This window comes from Wolffia australiana, chromosome 11 (assembly GCF_029677425.1).
Source record: "Wolffia australiana isolate 7733 chromosome 11, ASM2967742v1".
NCBI classification, from domain to species: Eukaryota; Viridiplantae; Streptophyta; class Magnoliopsida; order Alismatales; family Araceae; genus Wolffia; species Wolffia australiana.
The window spans coordinates 2,212,869-2,236,846 of NC_135845.1; the positions used below are offsets into that span (position 1 = coordinate 2,212,869).

Genomic DNA, 23,978 nt, shown 5'->3' on the forward strand with positions numbered 1-23,978 from the left:
TAAAACTCTAAAACATCCATTAATAGTGGAATAATTCCATTTTGCAAAGAACAGGCGGAACACGATACAATTCCAAAGGGAGTTCTTCATGAGTTATGTTGCTCTCTGAATATATTATTGATCTTCTTGTCATACCTTCAACGATGATCGTAGGCGAGAACTGCAAAGGACAAAAATGAAATTTGGTGCATTGGTGATAACTTTTCAGGCTCCAATCAAGTATTTTAAATTGATCACGAGGATCCAGTTTCCGCCCTCCACTATCAAGTGAAAGATGTATTTATCAAATGAAATACATACGAATGATCCATCAATGAAATATTTTAATTGCCACACTTGGTAATATTCTAGTTTCTAACCATTAATCGATTGTTGTTGTTGTTTTATGTTATTAAATGAAGGCATCCAAATCAAACCATTCTGCCACATATTTACGTGATTATAATATCACCTAATTCCAGCAAAACAAAATGCAGTGAAGATCAGTACCACAAATTAAGAGATGATGAATCATTTTTATGTACATTTTTTGAACTGTTAATTAGGTTACCAGCGCTGAACAGTTCAGCTAGGGCTGGTAGTTCTTCTAAGAGCAAGAGAATAAGTGTTCATAAGAACAACGGCTGACTCTGAACTGGTAAATCGGTTACTAAAAATTGGACGTCAGTAAAATAAAGTGAAAACGGCAACATAGCCAAAATAACAGCCTGGACTTATGGAGAAGATGCATGATGCGCTCAAGTATTTTCGAATAGCGCGTAATTTTATTGAGTTACAGGGTTAGACATTGCAAAATATGAATAAAATAGAAAAATCTGCTAAAAACCACCACGTATCTATTTTACAATGTCCCTAGGCCCATCTCAGCAATAAGAAGAGAGAGAGAGAGAGAGAGAAAAAAATATACACACAGAGAAAAAGACTTAATCGACTGGGACTTCTACTTCCATCTTTATACCCGGGTTCCCAAGGATCTGTGAAAAAGTATCAGATTAATTTGACGGTCACACTGAGTGCAGAATTTCTTCTTTTATAAGACTCTTGTCTCTTTTAAATGAAAGGTTCATCAGAAAATTATCATTTTTGGGAATGCTAGATTCTAAAAATAGAGATAAAAGGTAGGCAATTTAACTTATTACATCATCAACATTGATATGTATTTCCACAAAAAACCAAAAACATTAAAATGAAAAATATAGTAGACGCAGCCAATGGAAATCATTCCTACTTATTTTTGCAGTGAATGAAATAAAAATAGGTAAAAAAATGAAAAATATTCAACGCATCACGGCCTGAGTAGTAGAGAAAAACAAATTTAGATAACGTGAATGGCTAGCCATTATTTTGTAAAATGAGAATCAATCAAATAGATTAAGTGACTCATAAAAAATACCTTAATAAAGTCATTCAACTCTAGCAGAGACCCCTTAGTGTAACCAGCTTCCTCCAAAACATGGGCCAAAACTTTCTGAAAATGAAAAAAAAAAACTTAGGACTGATAAACTAAGATGAGATTCCGGACTCAATCAGAGAAAAAACAAACAAAGATACTTGATATGGTTTCCCAAGCGCAGAAAGAGCAAACAAGTCAATAAAAGATCGAAGGCAGTGCATTTAGGTCTAATCAGGATGTGATACTGGGAAACTGCAAGAATTTTTCATATATATCTGAACACGGGATTACGGTGATAGAGAGCTACAATTAAGCTCTAAACCAATGAAAACCTCCAACCTCATCTTTTGGCGGCAGACAAGTCAATCTTCAAGCGAATTTATACTAAAAGGCTTATTAACCAAAGTGATTTCTGGTCTCAGAAAACATAAAAAGCATCCGACAGGAAGAAGAAAACCTACCTCCCTTTGTTGTTCGGTCATGAATGATCCAGTTAGGTCCCGCAATATGCTAAGGATATCTTCGAATGTAACTTTTCCATTGCAGTCGGAATCATATACCTTGAAAATGACTGCGTCAAGAAATTTCAAGATTTTTCGTCAATTAGAATGGCTGACTGTGGTTGTAAAAATGGGTTCTTCATGAAATGGGGTGTAATGAATGGTTTTGCAATCTTACATTCAATTTTATGTTGCAGACTCGTGCGAGGACTGAAAGCAGACAAGAAGGCCACAAATTCTTTGAAGTTCAACCCATCCAACATTCTCAGTAATCTCTGGAATTTGCAAAAGTTAGAAACGCGAAAGTTAACGCAAAGTAGTTCAATCTCATTAATATCTTAATAAAACACGAAATTATACAAAAAACTGTTGGAAGATACATTGATAAAAGTATCCGTCTTCATAATTTATAAAATTTCTTGAACTAGTGGCGAGCAACGGAATAGTGTTCACAAAGATACTCTCTTATCTTGTAAAAAGAGATAATTAATCAATGTAAAAGTATCCCCCACCGACAAACCTGAGATAGAGGATTGACAGCGAATTCCGGAACCGACATGAACTCATCAGCGGAGATGAATCCGCGGCCACTACGGTCCATTTGGCAGAACCTCTGGTACAGAGATACGATCTCTTGCTGCGAAACTAGTGAATTGAATGTTTTGCCTCAGAAAACACCAACAAAAACCGTAATCTTTTCACAGAAAAACAACAGACAAGAATCCCACGAAATCGAACCAAAAAAACACAAAAAAAGGGGAAGATCTAGCGGAATCCTCACAGGAGTGATTAGAGTGCTCCTGAACCTCTTCGATGTCGTATTGCGTGAGCATCGAGGACGAATTCCCCATGGATGAAGCTTCAGAGTATACTCCTAGAGAGAGAGAAGGAGATCCAACCGCCCACCTCCAAGAAAAATAAACAGTTAAAAGGTTTGTTGTTATAATTTATAACCTTGGAAATTTTATGAGAGATAATCGGACTTGGTTTTCGGGTTTGGACGGACCCGCCACTACCCGATCCATCCAAACATTCGATGATCGTCGGATCGTACGGAGATAAGCCTGGCCGTCCGATGATACATTGCAAGTTTAACTAGGGATTGAGGACGGATGACGAAAAATGAATGGCGGTTATGGACCGACGGGCCGAGACTGCGTGACTGTCTGTTCAGTCATCGTCTGCATTTCAATCGGTGCATTTCAATCGGCACGCGTCATCCGTCACGTCACACGTCACCGTGACGGACATGTGACGGACATATGACGGATGACGGTGACGGTGACGGTTTTACGATACCGTGACGGTGATGTATGACGAAGTGGTCGTGACGGTGATGGGGTGCCCAGGACACATGACGTGACAGAACAGCCGTCACAGATGACGACCGTGACATAATTTTTGAAAAGTTAAAATGGACAGAAAATACATATAAAAATCATTATTTTTAATATTTCCCACAGATGAGATTTCGACACATGACGTGGCCATTTCGATTTCCTGGCATTTTGCGCAGAAGTCCCTGTTTTTTTAGCGCGCACAAACCGACGCCGCCTATAAAAAACTGGAGATATAGCCCTCCGTCCAAGTAGGGTTTTATTCATGTCACCGATGACGGTGACGCCATCAAGGTGATGTGGACATGACGGGACGCTCTATGGAGGGACGGTGACGGGAGCGTGACGGCTTTTTTTGCATATGCTGGGACGCATGACGGGATGGTGATATGACGAAAGTTTCGTCGCGTCACCATGGTTTCGTCATCTGTTCCGTCACATTTGGGGCGTCACGTCACAGACGTGGCATTCCCTAGTATAAGCCAATAGATATTCCAATGGAGAAAAATAGGCACATGGTACTCAACGACGACAAGAGAGTTGACAGATTACATACAAATAATTGGTGGGACGATTAATCTATTTGTGTCACACATCCTGATATTATTTATGCTATGAATGTTGTTCGGAAATTTATACACATTCATCGGCTTGTTATCGAGAAAGGCGACCTTTGTAAATTCTCGTGACAATACGGCATAGTGTTCTCTCGGAAGGGCTGATCCTGCCTATATTGCACAGACGCGGACGTGATGATTATTTTGTTTGTGGACTAAAAAACCGTCCCGTCCGAGAGTTCCGACGAATGACAAGATGTAGATTAGTCCGTGGGTCTACGGAGGGGACGATTTCTGCGTCCATGGACGCAACAAACCTACTGTTCGGGGCCTTGGATGGCTGACAAGACGATTTCTGTATCCCATGGAAGTCCAGTGGGAGCCTGAGAGCTCCAGCTGGCTGACTGACGTGTTGTGCCACGTGTCAAATTCTGAGTGGCCTAAGGCTGACGCACGGTCAGTGTACTCACTGCTTTGTCCTGTACAGGACATAGCATTATACGAAATCGACGGACGTGAATGCACATATTTGGGACGGAACGAACTCTGGACGGGGCGATTCGGACAAACCTCTTAAAATTTGGATGTAGGATGGGATGATCTTCCACGATAATCCCACCACTTTCTAATACACTTAAGACGACTTCCCCTTAAATGATCTTGACCGTCGGATGAGATCTGAATAATCTTGGATCCCCTTAAAGTTCTTATTATAGTGCAGGGATGCGGACATGACGATTATTTAATCCTGAGACGAAACAATCATCCCGTCCAAGGGTTTGGACAAAATTCGGGACAAAAATTCGTTCGGGGGACCACCGGACGGACGATTTTTGTGCCGTGGGACGAAAAAACCGTCACTCCGGAGGTCTCTGACGATGGACGGACGAATCTGTACGACAAACCGCCGGATTCACATCTGATGGTTGAGATGTAGCCACGTGGCCTTGGTATGACAAATTGCATCAAAGTCCCTGTATTTTTACGCGCGTGCAAACTGACGCTGCTCAGAAATAATGGTAAATATGTCCCTTTGCATTCTCTGTCGGGTTAATATCACGGTACAGCCCAAACCAGGTCGAAAGTCTGCGATCTAACCTTAGCTTTTTTTTGGTACGGAATATCCCAAACTCACTAAGTCATTTGCGATATATCCTAGTGATGACGTGGAGTCCATCGTGGCTGCCAGGTGGATCTCCGGCCAGATTTTGACCTGGCGGAACCCACCTGGCAGCCACGCTGGATTCCACGTCATCACCGGGATGTGTCGACCTGCCAAGGGTTTTCTGATATAAGAGAGAGAGGCTTTCTAGAGAGAGAGAGAGAAGCAGCCTAGAGAGAGAGAGAAGGAGAGAGAGGTTCTAGAGAGAGAGAAAGAGAGGTGTTTTAGAGAGAGGCATTTTGTAGAGAGAGAAAGGGAGAGAGACCCGAATGAAGTCCGACAGAACGCCTCTCTCTCTAGAACACCTCTCTTTCTAGAGAGAGAGAGAGAGGTCGGTCTCTCTAGAGCGCCTCTCTCTAGAGAGACCCGACCGAAGTCCGGCAGAACTCCTCTCTCTCTAGAACACCTTTCTTTCTAGAGAGAGAGAGAGGTCGGGTCTCTCTAGAGCGGGTCTCTCTCCCTTTCTCTCTCTACAAAATGCCTCTCTCTAGAACACCTCTCTTTCTCTCTCTAGAACCTCTCTCTCCTTCTCTCTCTCTCTAGGCTGCTTCTCTCTCTCTCTCTAGAAAGCCTCTCTCTCTCTAAAAAGCCTCTCTCTCTTATATCAGAAAACCCTTGGCAGGTCGACACATCCCAGTGATGACGTGGAATCCAGCGTGGCTGCCAGGTGGGTTCCGCCAGGTCAAAATCTGGCCGGAGATCCACCTGGCAGCCACGATGGACTCCACGTCATCACTAGGATATATCGCAGATGACTTAGTGAGTTTGGGATATTCCGTACCAAAAAAAAGCTAAGGTTAGATCGCAGACTTTCGACCTGGTTTGGGCTGTACCATGATATTAACCCTTCTCTGTCCTCCATATTTCCCTAAAAAACTTGGAAAAATTTACATTATATTAAAAAATATAAAACAGATTATTTTCGTCCAGGACAAGGGACTGGACGGGAGGGTTTTCGTATCATTGGACGAAAATTCGTCCCGTCCCGTCCATCTTCCGACAATCCGGAACTATAGTTCTTATTCAGCTCTTCCCTCCAATTCAAGCTGTTCTTATCTTCTTCAGCGATGGCGTTCTCGCTCAAGCTCCCGCCCTTGCAATTGTGCTTCGGCTCGAAGATTGACGATAATGCGAGATCTCTCGCGCGTAGCAATGGCTGGAGTGCGAGTAGAGTGATCAGAGTTCGATGTGCGACGAAGCGACGGGGAAAACGGCGTTATCCGTCGGAGAAGAAGGAATTGGAGAGGAAGAACAAGGGACTTATCCCAGATGAAATCGAGAACAGAGAGGAGGGCTTCTGGAGGTTGTATAAGCTCAAAGTCCCTGCGCATAAGGACCCCGGGAAGGACTTCGTGGGCGTATCGCCTCCCCTGCTCGAAGCCATCGCTAAAGTTCTTGAATTTCCGGTATTTTCTCGCTTTTTCTTTATCCTGTGTGATTGGGAAGATCTGGTGGAATACAGTTCTGGTCTTTGTGCTTTCTTAGTTTGATTCATTTTCTCTGAACTCGCATAAGATGATATTTAATTTTTTTTTGGCAAAATAAGTTCCAAGTGATGCTGAGTATCATCTTTAGAATCGTTCCTAGCGTCATTATTTGGATTTTCGTTATCATGGAAGAAAGATTTGGACTGCTACTGGGGCACTTAACACAAGATAATGACATAGATTACATAGATGTCAACGTAATTTGAAGGATACGGGTTTAACGAAACTAACTGGGAAAGTTAATGGGCGTTCATTACCTTGGGATATTGTCTTCGACTGATCGGTTGATCGTTAGAACGCGTCTAATTATTCTCCCCTCCGTGTTTCTCTTATAACTCTAAATCCTTATGTACTTTTTTGCTTCATAGTCATATGTTTTACATCTTTCCTGATTTTTTTTTCTGATTTTTGGAAGCTTTTTTGATGTACTTAATGTGAATATGACAGGTTCCATCATTGCTGCCTGAGGATGCCTTCTCAGTCCTCCGTAAATCTTTTGACGCAAGAAAGGTAACATACCCTATTTTTCTGCGTGCAATTTTTTTTTTTTTCATTTTTCTCTGACCTTGAGCTTCTGGCATGCCGAAAGCATGGTATATTCCAAAATATTTTCATGATATTTCCTTGTCCTTATCTCATTAGCATACTAAAGTAACTGCTTTGATGATCTCTGAAGTTTAGTAATCAATGAAAACATTGCGACGCTTGCTTTGAAGCCTGTAACGGGTGGCTTTTGTAGATTCACCTGTAAACATGGTTGTTTCATTCTGTTCGTTTTAAACAAACAAAAAATTCGCACAAAAGAACCGCACAGGGCCTTGTTCTTTGTTCTGTTCTTTTTTTTTTCAAAACGAACAAAATTTGCACATTCGCACAAATTCACACATTCGCACAGAACTAGAACAAAATTCGCACAAAGCGAACAAAAGAACCGCTCACGGGTCTGTGCGATGTTCTGTTCGAATTTGTTTTTGTTCTGTTCGGAAAACCGAGCAGAACGAACAATTCGCACAAATTTGCACAAAAAGAACAGAACTACCATGTATACTCACCTGTCTAGCTTGTTTAATATTTTTGTTCCTGCAGCTGCAGAAGGAGGCCGTCTTTGTTTACACTGTGGAGATGGATGCCAAGCTGCTTCTCAGTTTGGAACCTCGTACATGGGATTTCATATCTGAACTGGAAACTAAAATTGGATTTGTTGAATACTCAACTAGCAAGCAAGAAACTGACAGTCTCAGGAATATCATTCATGGTCTTAGAAGAGATACTTCAACTTCAGAGTCTAGTAACCGATCTACTACTTACTCGAAGAAAGGAGATGGGTTACGTGGCACCCAAAAACCCAAAGTTACAGTTGTCGGAAGCGGCCCTGCAGGCCTGTTTGCATCGCTTGTACTTGTTGAATTCGGTGCCCAAGTAACTATGATAGAAAGGGGTCAACCAGTTGAGCAGAGAGGGCGTGATATTGGAGCTTTGGTGGCTCGACGAATTTTTCAGAAAGAGAGTAATTTTTGTTATGGAGAGGTGCGCTTTAACCTTTTTATTTATTAATCAATGTCATTTACTCAACAACGTCACTGGCCCTCAGTTACCATCCAATGTATTTGTCATTGGTATAACTCGAGTTCGGGAAGACAAAACTTTCTGAAGTACAGATTTAATGACACTCTTTTTCTCGCCCTAAACTAATCCTTATCTTGTTATTCCATTTTCTGAAACTGTTTCTGGGTATAATTGAGTTATGGTTTTGTTATGTGTTCATCCTTGAATGGATTAACATGTTTTCGTTGTGGAATCCTTCAATTCTCCAGTTAAAATGCCGCAGTTTTTCTTTAGCAAAGTTCCTTCTGATTTTTGAATCACATACTTAATGTACGGTAGATCAAGTGATTTCTCAATTTACATGTTGTACGTGTTTATCTTTCAAAGAAAACTGTGTGTTTAAAATTTATTTCCCATCAAGTGCGTGCAGTTTTTTATGCGCTGCTGCTTTCTCGCAAGTTCTTTCTCAAATAAAAAAAGGCATTAAAAATTATTTTGAAACCCTAATTGATTTCCTCAATTTATTCATGAATACTTATCCCTGACAGGGCGGTGCAGGTACATGGAGCGACGGAAAGCTCGTCACAAGAATAGGAAGGAATAATGACAGCGTTCAGTCTGTAAGAACTAGATCCATATCAACTCTCTTGATTTTGTCCGGAGATTTTTTTCTAATTCTCACCTGAAAATCTGCCGTTTCTCTCTTGCTGCTGGAGTTGGCGTATTTGATTTATTCTTGCCCAATTTACCCAATTCCAACCAATCACACCCTAGACACATGACCTTTTTTTTTCAGGTGATGAGGACTTTGGTTGACTTTGGAGCTCCTCAGAAGATCCTTGTTGACGGAAAACCTCACCTGGGCACAGATAAGTTGGTTCCTCTTATTCGCAACTTCAGGCAACATCTGCAGGGATTGGGGGTCAGTGAACAGTTTCTTTTAATAAACATATCAACTTCCATAAATTTTTAAAATAATGAACAATTTATATCTATCTGTTACTTTATAGGTTGAAGTTAAGTTTGGGACCCGTTTGGATGACTTAGTTGTGGAAAATGGGCGGGTTGTGGGGGTCAACCTTTCAGATCTTACGGCATTATCCGATTTCAAGAACCAGAGGTTATCCTGCGATGCTGTTGTTCTAGCAGTTGGTCACTCTGCACGGGATGTGTATCAGATGCTTCATCAACACAACGTTGACTTGATGCTCAAAGACTTTGCCGTAAGTAAATTCAGGACGTCTACCAATGAATTCCTAATCAATTTTTCTTTGTGTATTGTTTATTGTATAAAATGTGCTTCAGCCATAGAATATCAGAAATCTGCTGGTTGAACACCTCGGTTTTTCCTCGTAGATTCCGTGATTTCATGCTTTTAGAATTAAGGTGACAATGATTTTTCATTATGAAAGAAATATGTTTACTGACCCAATTGCAGAATACTCACGTTTTCTCAGTTTATTTCGTGGGCTCATCATATGATGCTTTGCCCTTGTCACATAATGAAAATCATGGAACCGTTTTATCTTTCACGTTTTTAAGGATTTTCCCCATTATTATCCAGAAAATGGATGAATACTTTGGGAGTTACGCATTGATAATTGGGATTTACGTATTCCAAGCCATGAAACTGTCGTTTTAAACTGAAATCCTCGTCACAATCCAAAATTGTCTACGTATTTGTCGAGCATGGTGAAATCTACACATGCCTAGCTGATCCTTCACATTCGATGTTCTTGAAATAGGTTGGGCTGAGAGTAGAGCATCCTCAGCTAATGATTGATCGGATACAGGTGATAATGTATTCCTTCATCAAAAAAAAGTTCTTCAATAATCAATTCTCCAGACTTATTAAAAAAATGTTTAGCAGCGTTTAATCTCTAACGATTTCTTGGAACGGAAAATGTAGTATTCAGCATTGGCAAGCGAGGTTTATCGTGGTCGTGGGAAGGTCCCTGTCGCAGATTACAGAGTTGTGAAGTACGTGAATGAAGGTGGAACTCACAACGGTGGAGTGGAGCAAGGCCATTCTTGTTATTCCTTCTGCATGTGCCCTGGGGGGCAGGTACTTCGTTCTGTTGTTTCATTGTTTGAACTCTCTTTCCTATATATATATATATAGGAACCAGTGATGGACAATTATAGGAACCAGTGATGGGTTCACATAGATTCATAGAATGTAGATTCATAGATTCCATCACATAGATGATGGAAAATTCTATGACCTAGTGATGGATTCATAGATAGCTACATCTGTGTGTGTATATATATGAGCTGGCAAAAATCTGCTCGAATTTCAAATATTAGATGATGGATAATTATATGAACCAGTGATGGGTTCACATAGATGGCCGATCTGTTAGAGAGACGGAGAGAGATAGGAAGAGACCAAAATCCTCTCTATTTTCAAACCTTGGAAGATTGATAATTGTAGAAACTGGAAATGGGTTCATAGAGTTGTTCGATCTATGATAAGAAGAGGGATCGAAGCAGGGCAGAGGGAAGAATAAAAGCCAAAGTTAATTATCATGAAGAAGTCACCCTCAAGGGAAAATTACAGGAAAGACCCTGCTTCTAACAATCATCTCTTTTTCAGGTGGTTCTTACAAGCACAAACCCATCTGAACTTTGCATCAACGGAATGTCGTTTTCTCGACGTGCGTCGAAATGGGCCAATGCCGCCCTCGTTGTGACCATCTCTTCGAAGGATTTGGCTGACTTTCAGCACTATGGCCCCCTCGCTGGCGTGGAGTTTCAGGTCTTCCCACTAACCCATTATAAAATCCAATTATTGTTGCCAAAGATTAATCGAATGTTTTGATACCGAAATAAAATTTTGAGGAACTTATTTAAAATTTCAGAGGGAATTCGAGAGGCGAGCAGCGATAATGGGCGGTGGGGATTTCGTTGTGCCTGCTCAAACCATCACAGATTTCCTGAATAATAAGTTATCGGGTAGTATATAATATTTGTAAATTATACTTCAATAGTTTTGATTTTCTAATGCAATTTTAATCACCAGAAAGGCCTCTTCCTTCGTCAAGCTACCGCATGGGAGTAAAGGCGGCCTCTCTCCACGAACTTTACCCCGCTGATGTCACCCGGGCCCTTCAGAGCTCCCTCCTCATGTTTAACCACGAGGTTTGACTTTTCTCCTCTGTTGACCATGTGTGGGGTTGACTAACCCAGCTGGCTCGTCTTGTCTGCAGCTGCCGGGCTTCATCTGCGACGATGGGCTTCTCCACGGCGTCGAGGTGATGCCTTTACACTCTTCCGACAGTCTCTTGTTTTTTGTTTAGGGTTTAGGGTTTAGAGTTTGGCTTGGTGCAGACGAGGACGAGCGCGCCGGTCCAGATCACCCGCCATGCGGAGACATTTGAGAGCACGTCGTTACGGGGGCTTTACCCGATCGGCGAAGGCGCGGGGTACGCCGGGGGAATAGTCAGCGCCGCCGTCGACGGGATGTATGGCGGCTTCGCATTAGCCAAAGAGCTGGGCCTGTTCTCCGGTGACGTTGACTCGATATTCGGGAAAGGTCAACGGGGAGCGGGGTCCACCAAGTATTAATCCATGACCGAATAGACAGCACTCTGAGTTGACTTTGACGGGAAGTTATTCAACTGATAGTAACGGGATACCTAACGCGCGACTTACCGTCCGTCGCGGCTGCCACGTGGCAGACTTTCAATGCGGTGGGCCCCATCGAACGCACAGTTCCCCTGCCTCGCGCTGCGTATCAGATTCTGGTCACGGATCGAGTTAACGGAACCGGCGGCTGACGTGGCATGTTTTGTTCGACTCTCCGACGGTTGAAATAGAGAGAGAGGAGAGAGAGAGAGCGAGGAGAGAGAGAGAGAGAGAAACGCGGCTATGGCGGCTCGCCTTCAGCGGTAGAAGTGGCATTCCGTTTGTGGCGTCTGCGAGTTGGTGGAGAGGATTGCGACGAAACGTCGGTTTCCTGGAGATTTATGTCGGAGAATTATGAGTTTGATGAATCGAATTCTGGTGAGTTTGGAAGGAAGGTGGGATCGCGCGGGATGATGCTTTGGTTTCGATGATTTTGCTACTCGGGCGATGATGAGGTTTGTTGATCCCGTGTGAACGCGCTCTGAACTCCGATTTCGCCATTTATTTCCGTTTATCTTGCAGAATTCCTCGAATTTCGTCGCTCGGAGGTGATCTATCGCGTTTTCTTCGTCCGTGATCCCGAAATCCGGTGAGATTGGTTGGGAATTAGCTTTCTGTTGTCGTTCGGGATTCATCATGCTTGTCTTTCTCCAATTTGAAGGTGCGACATCCTGTGAAGAGATTTTCAACCCGGCTTGGTCTTGAATTTCCGAATGGAAGTGCGCAAAAATCGGGCGGAAAGCTTCAGACCGCCGGCAATTCTCTCTGAAAAGATTCAGAAAAGCAATGTCCCCTCCTTGGGACGAAAGATCCAGACGAGGGAATCTACGCCCTCTGTTAATGGAGTTTTTGCTTCAAAGCCATCAAAATCTCAGAGATCTCCTTCACCGAGTTTCAACAGTTCTGGCCGTCCACAGACGCCATCGTTTCTCCAACGATCTCAATCGGCAGAGAGAAGACGACCCACCACTCCTAATCGGATTTCCACATCTCCATCGCCTGCTAAGTCAAGAAATTCAACAATCTCGTCTCCATCTTCCAAGTCTTCAACACCAGTACGTGATATTACTGAAGAACACCCTGGATTTTTTCCCAGCCAAAGAGGACTGTGGCCTTCAATGAGGAGCCTGTCTGCTTCGTTTCAAGGGGAATCACTCTCTGGGTACCTCCGAAAGGGTGATAAGCAGCTTTCAATTTCAATTCCCACCCATAATCAGATGTTTAGTTCTTCTTCTACACAGAAACCAGAGAGGAGAAGAAGCCCCTTCAATGGAAGAAATACCGGCAATCAGTCTGAGAACTTGAGACCTTCAGAAAACTCTCATTCCAGGATTGTTGACCAAAGTCAGCGGCCGAGCTCCAGGAATGGTAAAATATCTTCTAAATTCATGTCAACTAGCGTTGATCTCACAGATAAGTCCAGCAGATTAACCTCCTCTTCAATGAGAAAAGCTAAGCCCAGAGATGAGGTGGAGGACCCCATAACAAGAGTTCAAGTAAAGAGTCTGGAGAATGATTCCTCATTGACTCGTCCAAGAAGAACAGCATCCCTTCCTTCAATCTCAAGTAAAGTTTCGTCGCCGTCTCCGTTCTCTAGGAGCATGGCCAGTCCTTCACGTTCAAGACCGTCTACTCCGTCGGTCAACAGGACTTCTGGTGTGTCAAGATCTCCTGGGTCAACTGTGAGTCCAAGGCCATTAACGCCATCTTTCAGTTCCAGTGGTCAAAATGGGGTTTCTTTGGGTAAATTTAGCATGACTGAGATTCGAAAAGGGAAGAGAAGCACTGTTCATTTTGAGGCTTCCCACCAGTTGGGACTTCTGTACAACAGAAATCTACAGTGGTGTTTAGTTAACGCCAAGGCTGTTGGTTTAATGTCCTCTCAGAAATTGACAGCGGAGGTACTACTTCAACAAAGTTTTTTGGCTTCATGTTCAAGGGTTTTTTTTTTTTTCTGTCCTAAGTCATTCTTAAAGGGATTCCATAAACTGAATAATATCTGGGAAAATCACGATTTATAGAACTTAGTCGCCTCATTACAGCTTTTGTTGACCACGTTGTGTTCATGGTGGCCCTTTGGTAAGATTTTGGTTTTCTCTGCCCTTTGGTACGAATTCTTTCTGTTAAGAGTATTTTGACCTATTCCTGTATATTATAATTGGAGTACAATGGAGATCCTGTGGTTTTTTTTTTCATTTTTTGTGGTAAATGCTAATGGAAACAAGTATTATGTTTTATCATAAACTAAAAAAACAGTTTCTTTAGTTATCACAAGAATGGCTTACGTGTTGATGTTGGGTGATGTTCACTGAAGTATGCACGACGTCTAGGATACATAAAAATATTTGTTCGGTTTCCTTATTTAATATGGAAGTGGTTAAATGTTTCTGAAGAGTACCACTCACGAATTCCGTAGATCTCATAAGATGGACTTTGGAACAGTGTGTGTAGATAATTAAGCTTTTCGAGCATAAATTTTATCTACCATATTTGACCATCAGGCTCGTCGTGATTCATTAGGTTTCATTCTCTTGTAATTACCAGCACTTTTATTGATGGTTGCGAATGCTCATCTAAAAATTTATTGGTTAAACAGAAAATCCTTCATGGTGTGGCGATCACTATCTCGGAAATGCGCCAGTCTGTGATCCATAAGAGGATAAGCATGGAGCGATTGAACTTGGAAATGAAGTTGGGATTGTTCTTAAGAGAACAGGTGTGACTATGTCTCCATTTGAACTTGAGATTTACAAGTATCACAATACCACTAACATGCACATCTAGTGGAGTCCCCTAAGAGCATACAATTGTTTCATTTCTGGCTCCTGGTGTTCAATAGCGAAATTTAAAGACAATCATGTTTTATGTTAAATGTTGTTCATTTGGATCCTGCGTTGGACATGGGGTCATGTACTGTGGGTCCTGTAACATCTTGTCCCAAGCCCTGACGTGGGATGGAACACAAAATCTCAGATCACGTTCTGTTCCAAGACTCAGGACTCAAGCTGGTTAAGGATTGGATGTGGGATGTAGCCAGAACATATGAGAATATTATGATTGCTTTATATGTATATGAGTCCCACATAAAAATCTGACTTTTGAAGGACATTACTGTATTTTACTATATACTTCTGGGTTCCATCAGGGACACATACCAGCATCCGGTCCACCATATTGAAAATTCAGGGTAGGATGCATGCATCTCTGGATGGGCCATAACTGGAGCAGGATGCAAACCTATTTGGACATTAAGCAAGCGACAAACTAACATTGATTGTGACCGAGAGCCAAAAGCAATTTTGATAATTTCCGCAACGAGCTTTAATTTTTATTTCCGTATTTGGAAACCTTTGATTTTGTTGGCAGAAAATGACTCAACTCTCGTCGGATTTTTTTTTCAAATGGCTTAGATGATCTATCTTGAAGAATGGGGAATGTTGGATATGGATCATTTTTATTCATTGTCTGAAGTTTCTGAGGCTTTGAAAGCAAGTATCATCCGACTTCCTGCTACTGGTGGTGCAAAGGTACTAAAAATGGCTTAATGAGGTATCATCGTTTGATTTCCTGCAATGAAAATAATTGGTCACTGTGCTTTCTTCAGGCTGATGTTCCTGTGTTGAAAGAAGCAATTAATTCTGCCCTAGGAGTTATGCGGGCGTTGTGTTTCTCCATCGAACATCTGAATTTGAGGGTGAGAAACTATCGTTCTGACTGATTCATTTCGCTTCATGCCCAAACGTTGGAAATTTTCATTCAGTTTCGATAACCAGATATTGTGTGATAAAATTATTTATAGTTTCAGAACGAGAACTAAAAGTATTGATTTGTTTTCATGATTACTTTGATCCATTTTATGAACCTATTTTCCCCTTATAAAGTTTCATCTTTCATAATTTCCTGAGAAGTATATCAGATTCTGAAAAAATATATCTGCATATCATTATACTCAATACTTTTATGATTCCTAAGATATGCTGTTGGATCCTTATTCTGCTTCGCCAGCATCTTTCACATGCTGGGTTAGTTTCTTTATCTGGGTTAAGAATGATAATGGGAAAAATGATCCAGAAACATTGAGAAGATGTCGGATATAAGAGCGTTCCCGAATACAGTATTAGTTGTTTCATTAGAATATCCATTATATCTATTCATTGGGACTTTAATCTTTTGCAGATGGCTGACAAATTCTCTGCGGTGTCAGAACTCATAGAGTTGGCCTCAACTGAAAGAACTTTACTCTGCGAATGCGCGGAGCTGTTGTCCTTCGTGGCCTCATTGCAGGTAATTTTTAGTTATTAATCCTGAAATAAGCTTCATTAACCAGAAATCAAACTTGGATCAGGATAATTATCTTATTTTTTTTAATCTATTGATGAACTTTGGCCCAACCAGGTACAGGAATTTAGCCTAAGGACGCATCTCATGCAACTAAAAAGAGATTCAATCAGGCTGAACCCAGTAGCAACTGTGGGAGAATAAATAACCTACAAAGGCTCGCCTCCCAGGATCGGATTTTCTCTCCCCTCTCCAGGCTCTTCATGATCATGGCAGTCCAGTGTCCAGGTTTCTCTCTCTCTCTCTCTCTAACCAGAGTCCAGAATGGAAATCAGAGAACACCCACCACAGAAAGAGAGAGAGAAAATACTTTGGGAGGGGTAGACTCAAAGTTATGGGGAGAAAGTAGTTCCAATGCAAGAGCTTATAAGATAGCTCCTCTCATGGGTATAGCCACCCACAGATGGTAAAGTGGTCTACTCCAGGAGGCTAAGAGAAAGAGGATGATATCTTGATAGATAGAGAAGAACTGACATACCACAGTGATGACATCCTTTTAGTTGGCTTTGTCAGAGGCCATGGCTGGCCCAGCCAGATTAATAAGGTGATTTGGTTCTAATTTTCTTACTGTATAGTTGTTTTTTTAAGATTTTACTGACGACTGGGCCAAATAACCAATGTTGATCACAATACAGCTGGACGTTTGGGAATCATATATTTATACTCTAAAGATGGTTCATTTTTTCATTTTGAAGTTTCTTGTCATTGATACGCGTCTCTAGCCCAATTGGTTACAGTGAGAATGAGAGATAATTTTTAAAAAAGATAATAATACGATTAGAGTGAGATTTTTTACAGCCGTCCACATTCTATTTAATTGCTCTCTGATAATTACATCTTCATCTCACTCTTCAAAATATTTTATCGTCATCTCACTGTTATTTAAGAAGACATGTAATGAAAGATGACTGAATCATTTTTAATTTTTGCCGTTGAGTTATATGACAATTAAACAGTTGACCTGATCGAGTGGTTCAATTGATCATTTGAAATGGATCTTGATCAGGCTCCTAGGCTGATCTGATCCATACAGGTGTTCAGTAATGGATCATCAATCAAATCGAAAGATTTGATCTGATCAGTTGGTTTGGTCCACATGCAGAATTGATAGCATCTTCCAAGGGAGCACTGCCAAGTCAAGTCCAGAAAAAATCCCAACTTTTATAGGAAATTAGGGGAAGAAAATTTTTTGCATTTCACATTAAAAATCCCAAAAGGACACATAGTTTAATGTGTCAGTGCCAGCGATGGTTGTGGAAGTGGAATGCTCCTGAGACCGAATCTGAGTTGTGATTCTTGTTTGGATTTGTGTTGTTTTCATTTATTTTTTCCCAGCCTTTTTACTCTGTTTTTACCAGTCTATCTTATTTTGTTCTGATTTTCTATTCTTCCATCAGTTTGTCCGCAATTTTAGTTTCTCATTTCCTTTTTTACAAGACCTTCATTTTGCTTTTCTTTTTGTTATCGCCCTTCTGTGAACGTTTTTTCTGTTCCTCAGATTTATATTTCCTTGGAATCTAGTTTTTTCTCTAATGTATTATTTTTCCTCCTATTCTGCCATCCATTATTTCTTCATGGTTGAATTTATGCTGTTTCCCTGTGTCGCTCTATCTATCAGCTCCATTTTTGCTGTTTGATTTAATTTATGACTTCTTTGTTTTTATCTTAATTTCTGTATCTTTTGTGGCACTCCTTGCCGTCCAGTTTTGTTATTTTCTTCCAACTTTTGGTGATTATAGTTTTTCTTTATGACATTATTTAACGATTTTTTTCCTTTCATCAAAACATACGTTCTTTTGTTTTCACCCTATTCTGCCTTTCAATGTTTTTCCTGGTTGAATTTCTTTTGTTTTCCATTTGTCTTTGTTACTTCCTGGTTCATTCTAACCCATATTTTTTGTCTCTTTATTCCTTTTATTTATCTTCTGTCACATAACTCTGGCTTTCAAGCTTATTTTTCTTTCTTAATTCGACTTGATTTTTTATTTCACATAACGCTGGATTTCAAACTCTTCATTTGATTTCTCTGTTCTATTGGGCTTGTTTTTCTCATTAATTTATCCTCAATTTTATGAGCCTGAATTTTCTTATGGGAACAGTGACCTCTTGAAATGATAAATAGACATCAATAAATACACAAGTACTAAATTTTCCGAAACATGAAAACGTGATTCCCATTTAGAAACATAAATTAAAGGGAGTACTTGATCAAATGTGAGAATCACAAAGGATAAGGGAAACTGTGAAGACAAATAAGAAAATAAAATACTGATATAAACACTACGTGAATTAACATGAAAGAATACAATTAGAAATGAAATAAGAGCATTTAAACCAGTGCACCAATAAATTAGAGAAACATCCAGGATAACTAAATAATAATCCAAAAACAAGAGAAGTGACAACAAAATGAGAAAAGTAAATAAAATGTAATTCAATATTAAATAATAAGTGAATAAATATACACATGGAATAGAAAATACAGTATCATTTAAGGTTGATAAATTAATTGAATATGAACACTAACAAATGATATAAACCATTTAATTATCTCCAAAGAAATTGAGAAGACAGTAAAATGAGTTTGGAGGTGCTGGAACCTCCAGAGGTAGATGAACAGTTCAGTGTAGAGGGGACAGATAGTGATAGAGACTAAAGGAAACATAGTGAGAATGAGAATCAGACAGTGATTGAGACTAGAGGGGGAAACAGTGATATTCTATATCTGCTCATTTTAATCAGATGAAATGTTATACAAGCCAGTAATCATTTATGAATCTGAATCCTTATAATGAGTTGCAGCCATTGTTTGTAATCAGTTCATTGCTTGTGGTGTCCTTGACCATTTCTACTCCTGATGGCAAGGTAATTATGAGACAAATTATGATAAGCTTTCTGTATGAGGATGCAAGAAGGAAATTCCAGAAGCTCTTACTGTGAATCACAAGAACTCATTTCAGAATATAGAGGAAGGTCAAAGTCAAGAGATAAAAATCATTCCCAAAAGGCAAGGAGCAAGTCACGGCCAAAGAAGGATGTGGATTTCAATAATTTCAGCGAGAAGGGACACTACAAGAATCAGAGAGCATCCCAAGAATAACAAGAAGGGAAAATAAGTGGTGTCAAAATAGAGCATAGTTGATTATTTCCACTAAAGTGACATTTTTTGTTGTGAAGGGGTTGTTGATTCTGGTGCAACTTATCATTCTACTTCATGGAGGGTTTCTTTGATAGCATACAAAGCTGGAAATTTTGGCGTCCTTAAGATAGACAATCATGACATGATGGAGATCTTTGGAGAGAGATATCTTCATCATGATCAACCTGGACGACTAAGTTGTGAGTCATGTGTAATTCTTGTGACCAAATCTAATTTTAGTTGGAAGGTTGGATGGTAAATTAAAAAGGTCTCAGTTGTTGTCGCTTAGACAGGTTGGCGGCTGATGGTTATTGCTACCACATCAAAGTCGCAAATCAAGATTTTTGCATGAAGCTCTGGCATAAGAGCCTGGGGCATATGAATGGGAAGAGATTGAAAACCTTCTCTATGAGATAAGCCTTGCCTTTCCTCAATGCTTCACACATGATCCCATGCATTGATTGATTGGTTGATAAACCATGTTGTGTTTGTTTTTCTTCACCGCCTTTGCCCCAAAAAGTTACATGTCTTGGATTACATGTACACACATGTTTGTGGCATGTTAAAAACTAAAACCCTTCCCTATTAATGTTCATATCCATGGTGGGACTCTCTAATTTTTCACTTTATTGATGATTTATTCAGGAAAGTTTGGGCTTATCCACTCAAACCTTAAGTCCTGGTTAATTTTCTCAAGGAAATTCATGTCAGGGTTGAGAGTGAGACTGGTTAGATTTTAAAGCGCATCATATCTGATAATGGTGGTGAGTGTATATGGTTTTAGACAAATATTTCAGGATGCATGGTATTTTTCATAAGAGAAATATCCTATAAACTCCTTACCAAGCTGTAATATCAAAGGGGATGAATCACACCATCATGGAGAAGTTGACGTGCATTCTATCTCATGAAAAGCTACAAAAAGATTTAAGGATTAGGCCGTGGGAGAAGCACCTGATCTGTTCAACCCTTCACTGTACATTTCCCTCATCGTTGATGTTGTTGAGCATGCCTGGTCAGGAAAAGTTCTCTCCTACAAGCACCTAAGGGTTTTTGGTTTTCGTGCATTTGCACACACTCCTAGTGCAGAGGTCAGAGTTAGACGTAAGTCCAGAGAACGTATTTTCCTTAGCTACTCGCATGACCAGTTTGGTCATTTGTTGAGAGATTGCGAGATATATTTTTCTTGCTCATCATTTGATATTTCAGAGAGATGTGGTATTCTTTGAAGATCAGACTATAGAAGAAGTCAAGGAGGCATCAATTAAGTATCAAGTGACGGATGCGGGATAACAGAGATGCTATTTTGTCAATGCTCCATGATGGAGGGGGGCCTACGCATGAAGCTGACTTTGATTTTCATGAATTGTTGCCTACAAGGTGATGAAGGCAAATTACATGTGTAATTATTATTTTTGTTGTAATTTTAATTTGCCTAAATCAGATAAATATGATAGAAGATACAAACTCACGCAATTGTATAGTTAGAGCAAGGTCATCTCCACAGAGACTGGCCTTCAGAGGTGTATTTAATAATTGAGTTTTAGTCAAGAAAATGTAATAAGAAGGATAGTAAGTGATAAGTAGTTAGTAAGTGATAAAATGTCAAGTAGATAAAATAATTAGATGTGAAGGAGAGAATACCTGGTATTATTTATAATAGTTATAGGTATCAAATATAATAAGAAAGTAGGATATTAAGTTGAATTAATAGAATTATAGTTAAAGATGATATTGCTTTAGATAGTGGGAGAAGTTGAGGAGACTAATTACTTAATTATTAGTAAACTATATAAGAATAAGAGTCGGTCATAAGGATAATGGTATTAATATTTGAGTTAGATAAGAAATAAGAGATTATAAAAATAAGAGATCATTAATTAGTTTAGTAAGAGGTCAGAAGTAGAAATAAAATAGAAAATAAGTATTATGAAGATGTGGGAAAGTGAATATTATAAGTTGTATGATGGATTGGAATAGATGACCAGAGAGGCATATTTAAATTTCAAGAGTAGAGAAAATAAGTGGAAGTAAAGAATTTACTTAACTAATAAGAGAACAAACTATATGGATGGAGAAATTAATCTTCATTTTAATTTAGAAAAGCTTAATGAAAAGGATAGAAAAAGAGAACAAGAGGAAGTTAAGAGAAAGTATAACTACTAATAAGATTCTTAAGGATAAATATTATTATCACTAAATTAATTATAATAGTAAGATACGGCTTATAGAGGTTTATTAGTTACTATATAGTTATATATATATATGTCTTTATATATATATATTTATAGTTGAAAATTGGAGAAATAAGGTTGGTTGTGTGGATACCAGAGAGGTGTTTGAAAGAATGCCCAAAAGAGGCCGGGATCTTATGTATATATATTTGTTATATGAATATAGCTAGACTTTTTAATAATTTTTTATAAGGTTAAATCATCTTAGAAACATGATAACTCAATGAAATACCTTAATACAGTGAATGTGTTTCATAAAATGTCTCAAAAAGACTGTGGTACTAAATCTCAATGAAAACTTGATCGATATCTAGACTAAATCAAAAAAATCAAATCTAATGAAATTCATAATGGTTTATCATCCAGACGGAATGAAGATGGTTACCAATCTTGCACTGAATCGAAGATCAGGGGGTGGGAACGCCAATTACCGCCCCCTAATGTTGGTGTGTGGTTTCCCCCTTTCTTCTCTTCCGTGGTGGCGCAAGTTTTTGTCTTCTTCATCCTCCTTTGGCACCATCCTGAGCTCTAGGAGCAGTTGGAGGGGTTTCACATCCTTCCTCTTTCTTGAACAGCTTTGGAAGGGTCCTTCTCCACTGCTCTAATTCTCAGTCGAAAGATGTGGAATTAGGCCCTCAAAATCCCCCTTCAAAGGGTCAAAAGATGTTCTGTCAACCCCTCATAGGGTCAGGCTTGATCCAACAGCTCTTTCGGGCCAGATGGATCAACCTGCGGTTCCCTTACCGGCAGCCTCCACCGGCCAGCCAAAGAGGACTGCGGCATAAGACACGATATTGCCCCCCAAGCCGTTGGATCACCCCCTTAAAATAGTTCAATGACTGCGATTTAATTGTAGCTGTGGAACCATTTTTTATTGGTGTACTCCTTGGCCACATCAGCTTCTTAATCATCCTGCCCTTATAGCCGCCCATCCTCTGATTCACCAGTTTGTGTGGACCCCCATCCACGCCATTGCTCTGCGACCAATCAAAACCCTTCAAAAGATAAAACAAAGTATTAGTAAGATCTTGTCGTTCGATCTTCCTTAAGAAGGTCAGACGTTAGAGATTATATCTCTATACTTAGGTCGGCCTGCGATAATATGGGCTTCAAGCTGGATTGGTTTGAAGCCTGGTCACAAATCCTCTCCATTTTCCAAATGTCTTAGCTCATTGGGCCACAATCTATGTTATTGCTCATTGGCTCTGCCTGATGAGGAGCTTAAAGGAGCCTGAATATTGTAAAAGTTTGAAAAAAAATGCTATAAAAATCTTGACTGATATCACATATCGAAATAATTAAAGGCTTCCCACTCCATGTTTGTGCTCTATCTTAGTGGGCCTATCTGGTGGGCCTCTTGGTAGGCTCGTTGGTTGGTGCTGGGTTTGTGCCAGGTGCCGACCCCTTGCCGGATGCGAGTGGGTTCACCTGACTGTGGCTAGGCTTGGGCAATGTGGCACCCTGGCTCTCTGATAGACCCAAAATGTGGCATGTAAACATGCCCATTTTAAGGTCATTTTGGGATCGGTTCATGTGTATTATCTTCAATTTCATAAGAATTTTGCATTTCATCCTCTAACTAGAGTAAGTTATTAAAATTGCATTTTAATGTCATTTTTTATGCATGTTCTACATACTCTAGAATTTCCTAGTTAAATGTATTTAAGGCATTTTTTATTTTCTAATGTTCTTTTCAGTATGTTATCTATGCAATAACAGGTGTGAAGTCCATATTGAAGTTGAAGAAAGAAATAGATAAAATTATTGAAGAAGAAGAAATAAGAATGATAAAAAAATAAAGAAAAATAATAATAAGAAAAAAATGGTTTTCTTGGGCCAGCTAGGGCTAGCCAAGCGCATTAGTGCCCAAGCCAGCCATTGGCAGGCGAGCGTAGGGTGCTCAAGCCCGCCCGCAGCCAACAGGGGGTAGCGCCTGGTAGGCAAGCCCAGCTAGCCAAACACACAATGAACAAGCAAAGGCCCATTCAGGCCCTAAGAGAATATTCAAGTTCGCGGTACAGAAGGAATGTATGGCATTTTAATTCAATAAGAAAGAGTTGCTGACATTTATATAGCGCCGCATTTTTTAAAACTTTTTGATATGGGATTTAGAATCCCACTGTCTTTTATTGTCACAATGAGCTGGGCCACTTATGAGCAACAAACAGATCGCAGCCCAACGGGCTGCAATTTAAAGAAAACAAGAAAGAAATCAAGACCGGGCTTTGAGCCAACCTGACCCTAAGCCCGGGTCTCTTCGTGCTAATTTTAAGAGATGGATATGATCTCGCCCGTCTGATCTTCTTAAAGAATATTGGACTATGGGATCTATACCATTGAATTTAATATATTTTTATTTCTATATTCCAGGGATTTTGTAGGCTATTGCGGATGACGTGGACGCGGGGCCCTTCCCACGGGTGAATCATAAGAGAGGAATGCGCTGACTTTGCATGCTGATGGGACTGACAAGATAGGATGATGTGGATACGGTGGGTACACTGTTTTACTCTAGGTCCACGACTGTGATTAATCGCAGCCGTTGGACCGAGATGAGGGCAATCAAATGGCCAAGGGCAATTCTATCCAATCTCGCCCCTGGCTGTCGATGCTAACATCCGGTCAGTGGTTGTTGGCTGACGGGGAGGGGAACCGCCAA

The 23,978-nt window shown here is 40.2% G+C and overlaps 3 protein-coding genes across 5 annotated transcripts; 2 read left to right on the forward strand and 1 right to left on the reverse strand.

Annotated features, from left to right (window-relative positions):
• Positions 1-2,810, reverse strand: LOC144709871 (Calcium-binding EF-hand family protein). Of its 2 annotated transcripts, none has more exons than XM_078583523.1 (6): positions 2,675-2,810; positions 2,414-2,538; positions 2,072-2,168; positions 1,855-1,964; positions 1,394-1,468; positions 1-160 (listed from the first exon to the last, which is right to left on the reverse strand). In XM_078583523.1, exons 1-6 carry the CDS (start codon positions 2,742-2,744, stop codon positions 20-22), a joined length of 618 nt encoding a protein of 205 aa, XP_078439649.1. In that variant the 5' UTR covers positions 2,745-2,810; the 3' UTR covers positions 1-19. The 2 variants fall into 2 exon arrangements, with proteins under 2 accessions (XP_078439649.1, XP_078439650.1); XM_078583524.1 differs by lacking the exon at positions 1-160 and adding an exon at positions 781-974.
• A 3,199-nt stretch (positions 2,811-6,009) lies between these two features.
• On the forward strand, positions 6,010-11,623 carry PDE327 (FAD/NAD(P)-binding oxidoreductase family protein). 2 transcript variants are annotated; one of them, XM_078582616.1, is made up of 13 exons: positions 6,010-6,355; positions 6,884-6,946; positions 7,523-7,963; positions 8,530-8,601; positions 8,778-8,903; positions 8,992-9,204; positions 9,727-9,774; positions 9,891-10,046; positions 10,578-10,739; positions 10,843-10,936; positions 11,004-11,122; positions 11,191-11,235; positions 11,312-11,623. In XM_078582616.1, the coding sequence occupies exons 1-13, from the start codon at positions 6,017-6,019 to the stop codon at positions 11,546-11,548; spliced, it is 2,115 nt and encodes a 704-aa protein (XP_078438742.1). In that variant the 5' UTR covers positions 6,010-6,016; the 3' UTR covers positions 11,549-11,623. The 2 variants fall into 2 exon arrangements, with proteins under 2 accessions (XP_078438742.1, XP_078438743.1); XM_078582617.1 differs by lacking the exon at positions 9,727-9,774.
• A 187-nt stretch (positions 11,624-11,810) lies between these two features.
• Positions 11,811-16,633, forward strand: LOC144709180 (QWRF motif-containing protein 4-like). Its single transcript, XM_078582618.1, has 8 exons — positions 11,811-12,063; positions 12,131-12,197; positions 12,270-13,509; positions 14,205-14,324; positions 15,019-15,135; positions 15,213-15,302; positions 15,785-15,892; positions 16,004-16,633. The coding sequence occupies exons 3-8, from the start codon at positions 12,322-12,324 to the stop codon at positions 16,088-16,090; spliced, it is 1,710 nt and encodes a 569-aa protein (XP_078438744.1). The 5' UTR covers positions 11,811-12,063; positions 12,131-12,197; positions 12,270-12,321; the 3' UTR covers positions 16,091-16,633.
• The last annotated feature ends 7,345 nt before the right edge of the window (positions 16,634-23,978 follow it).

Excerpts from the sequence above, each read along its gene's own strand:
- LOC144709180 (XM_078582618.1), top strand. The coding sequence starts at position 12,322 with ATGGAAGTGCGCAAAAATCGGGCGGAAAGCTTCAGACCGCCGGCAATT. Across the intron at positions 15,303-15,784 it reads TCGAACATCTGAATTTGAGG|ATGGCTGACAAATTCTCTGC; the intron begins GTGAGAAACTAT and ends AATCTTTTGCAG. Across the intron at positions 15,893-16,003 it reads CCTTCGTGGCCTCATTGCAG|GTACAGGAATTTAGCCTAAG; the intron begins GTAATTTTTAGT and ends TGGCCCAACCAG.
- LOC144709871 (XM_078583523.1), bottom strand. The coding sequence starts at position 2,744 with ATGGGGAATTCGTCCTCGATGCTCACGCAATACGACATCGAAGAGGTT. Across the intron at positions 1,965-2,071 it reads TCTGCAACATAAAATTGAAT|TCATTTTCAAGGTATATGAT; the intron begins GTAAGATTGCAA and ends TTCTTGACGCAG. Across the intron at positions 1,469-1,854 it reads TGACCGAACAACAAAGGGAG|AAAGTTTTGGCCCATGTTTT; the intron begins GTAGGTTTTCTT and ends TTTCATTTTCAG.
- PDE327 (XM_078582616.1), top strand. The coding sequence starts at position 6,017 with ATGGCGTTCTCGCTCAAGCTCCCGCCCTTGCAATTGTGCTTCGGCTCG. Across the intron at positions 7,964-8,529 it reads GTAATTTTTGTTATGGAGAG|GGCGGTGCAGGTACATGGAG; the intron begins GTGCGCTTTAAC and ends TATCCCTGACAG. Across the intron at positions 10,740-10,842 it reads TCGCTGGCGTGGAGTTTCAG|AGGGAATTCGAGAGGCGAGC; the intron begins GTCTTCCCACTA and ends TTAAAATTTCAG.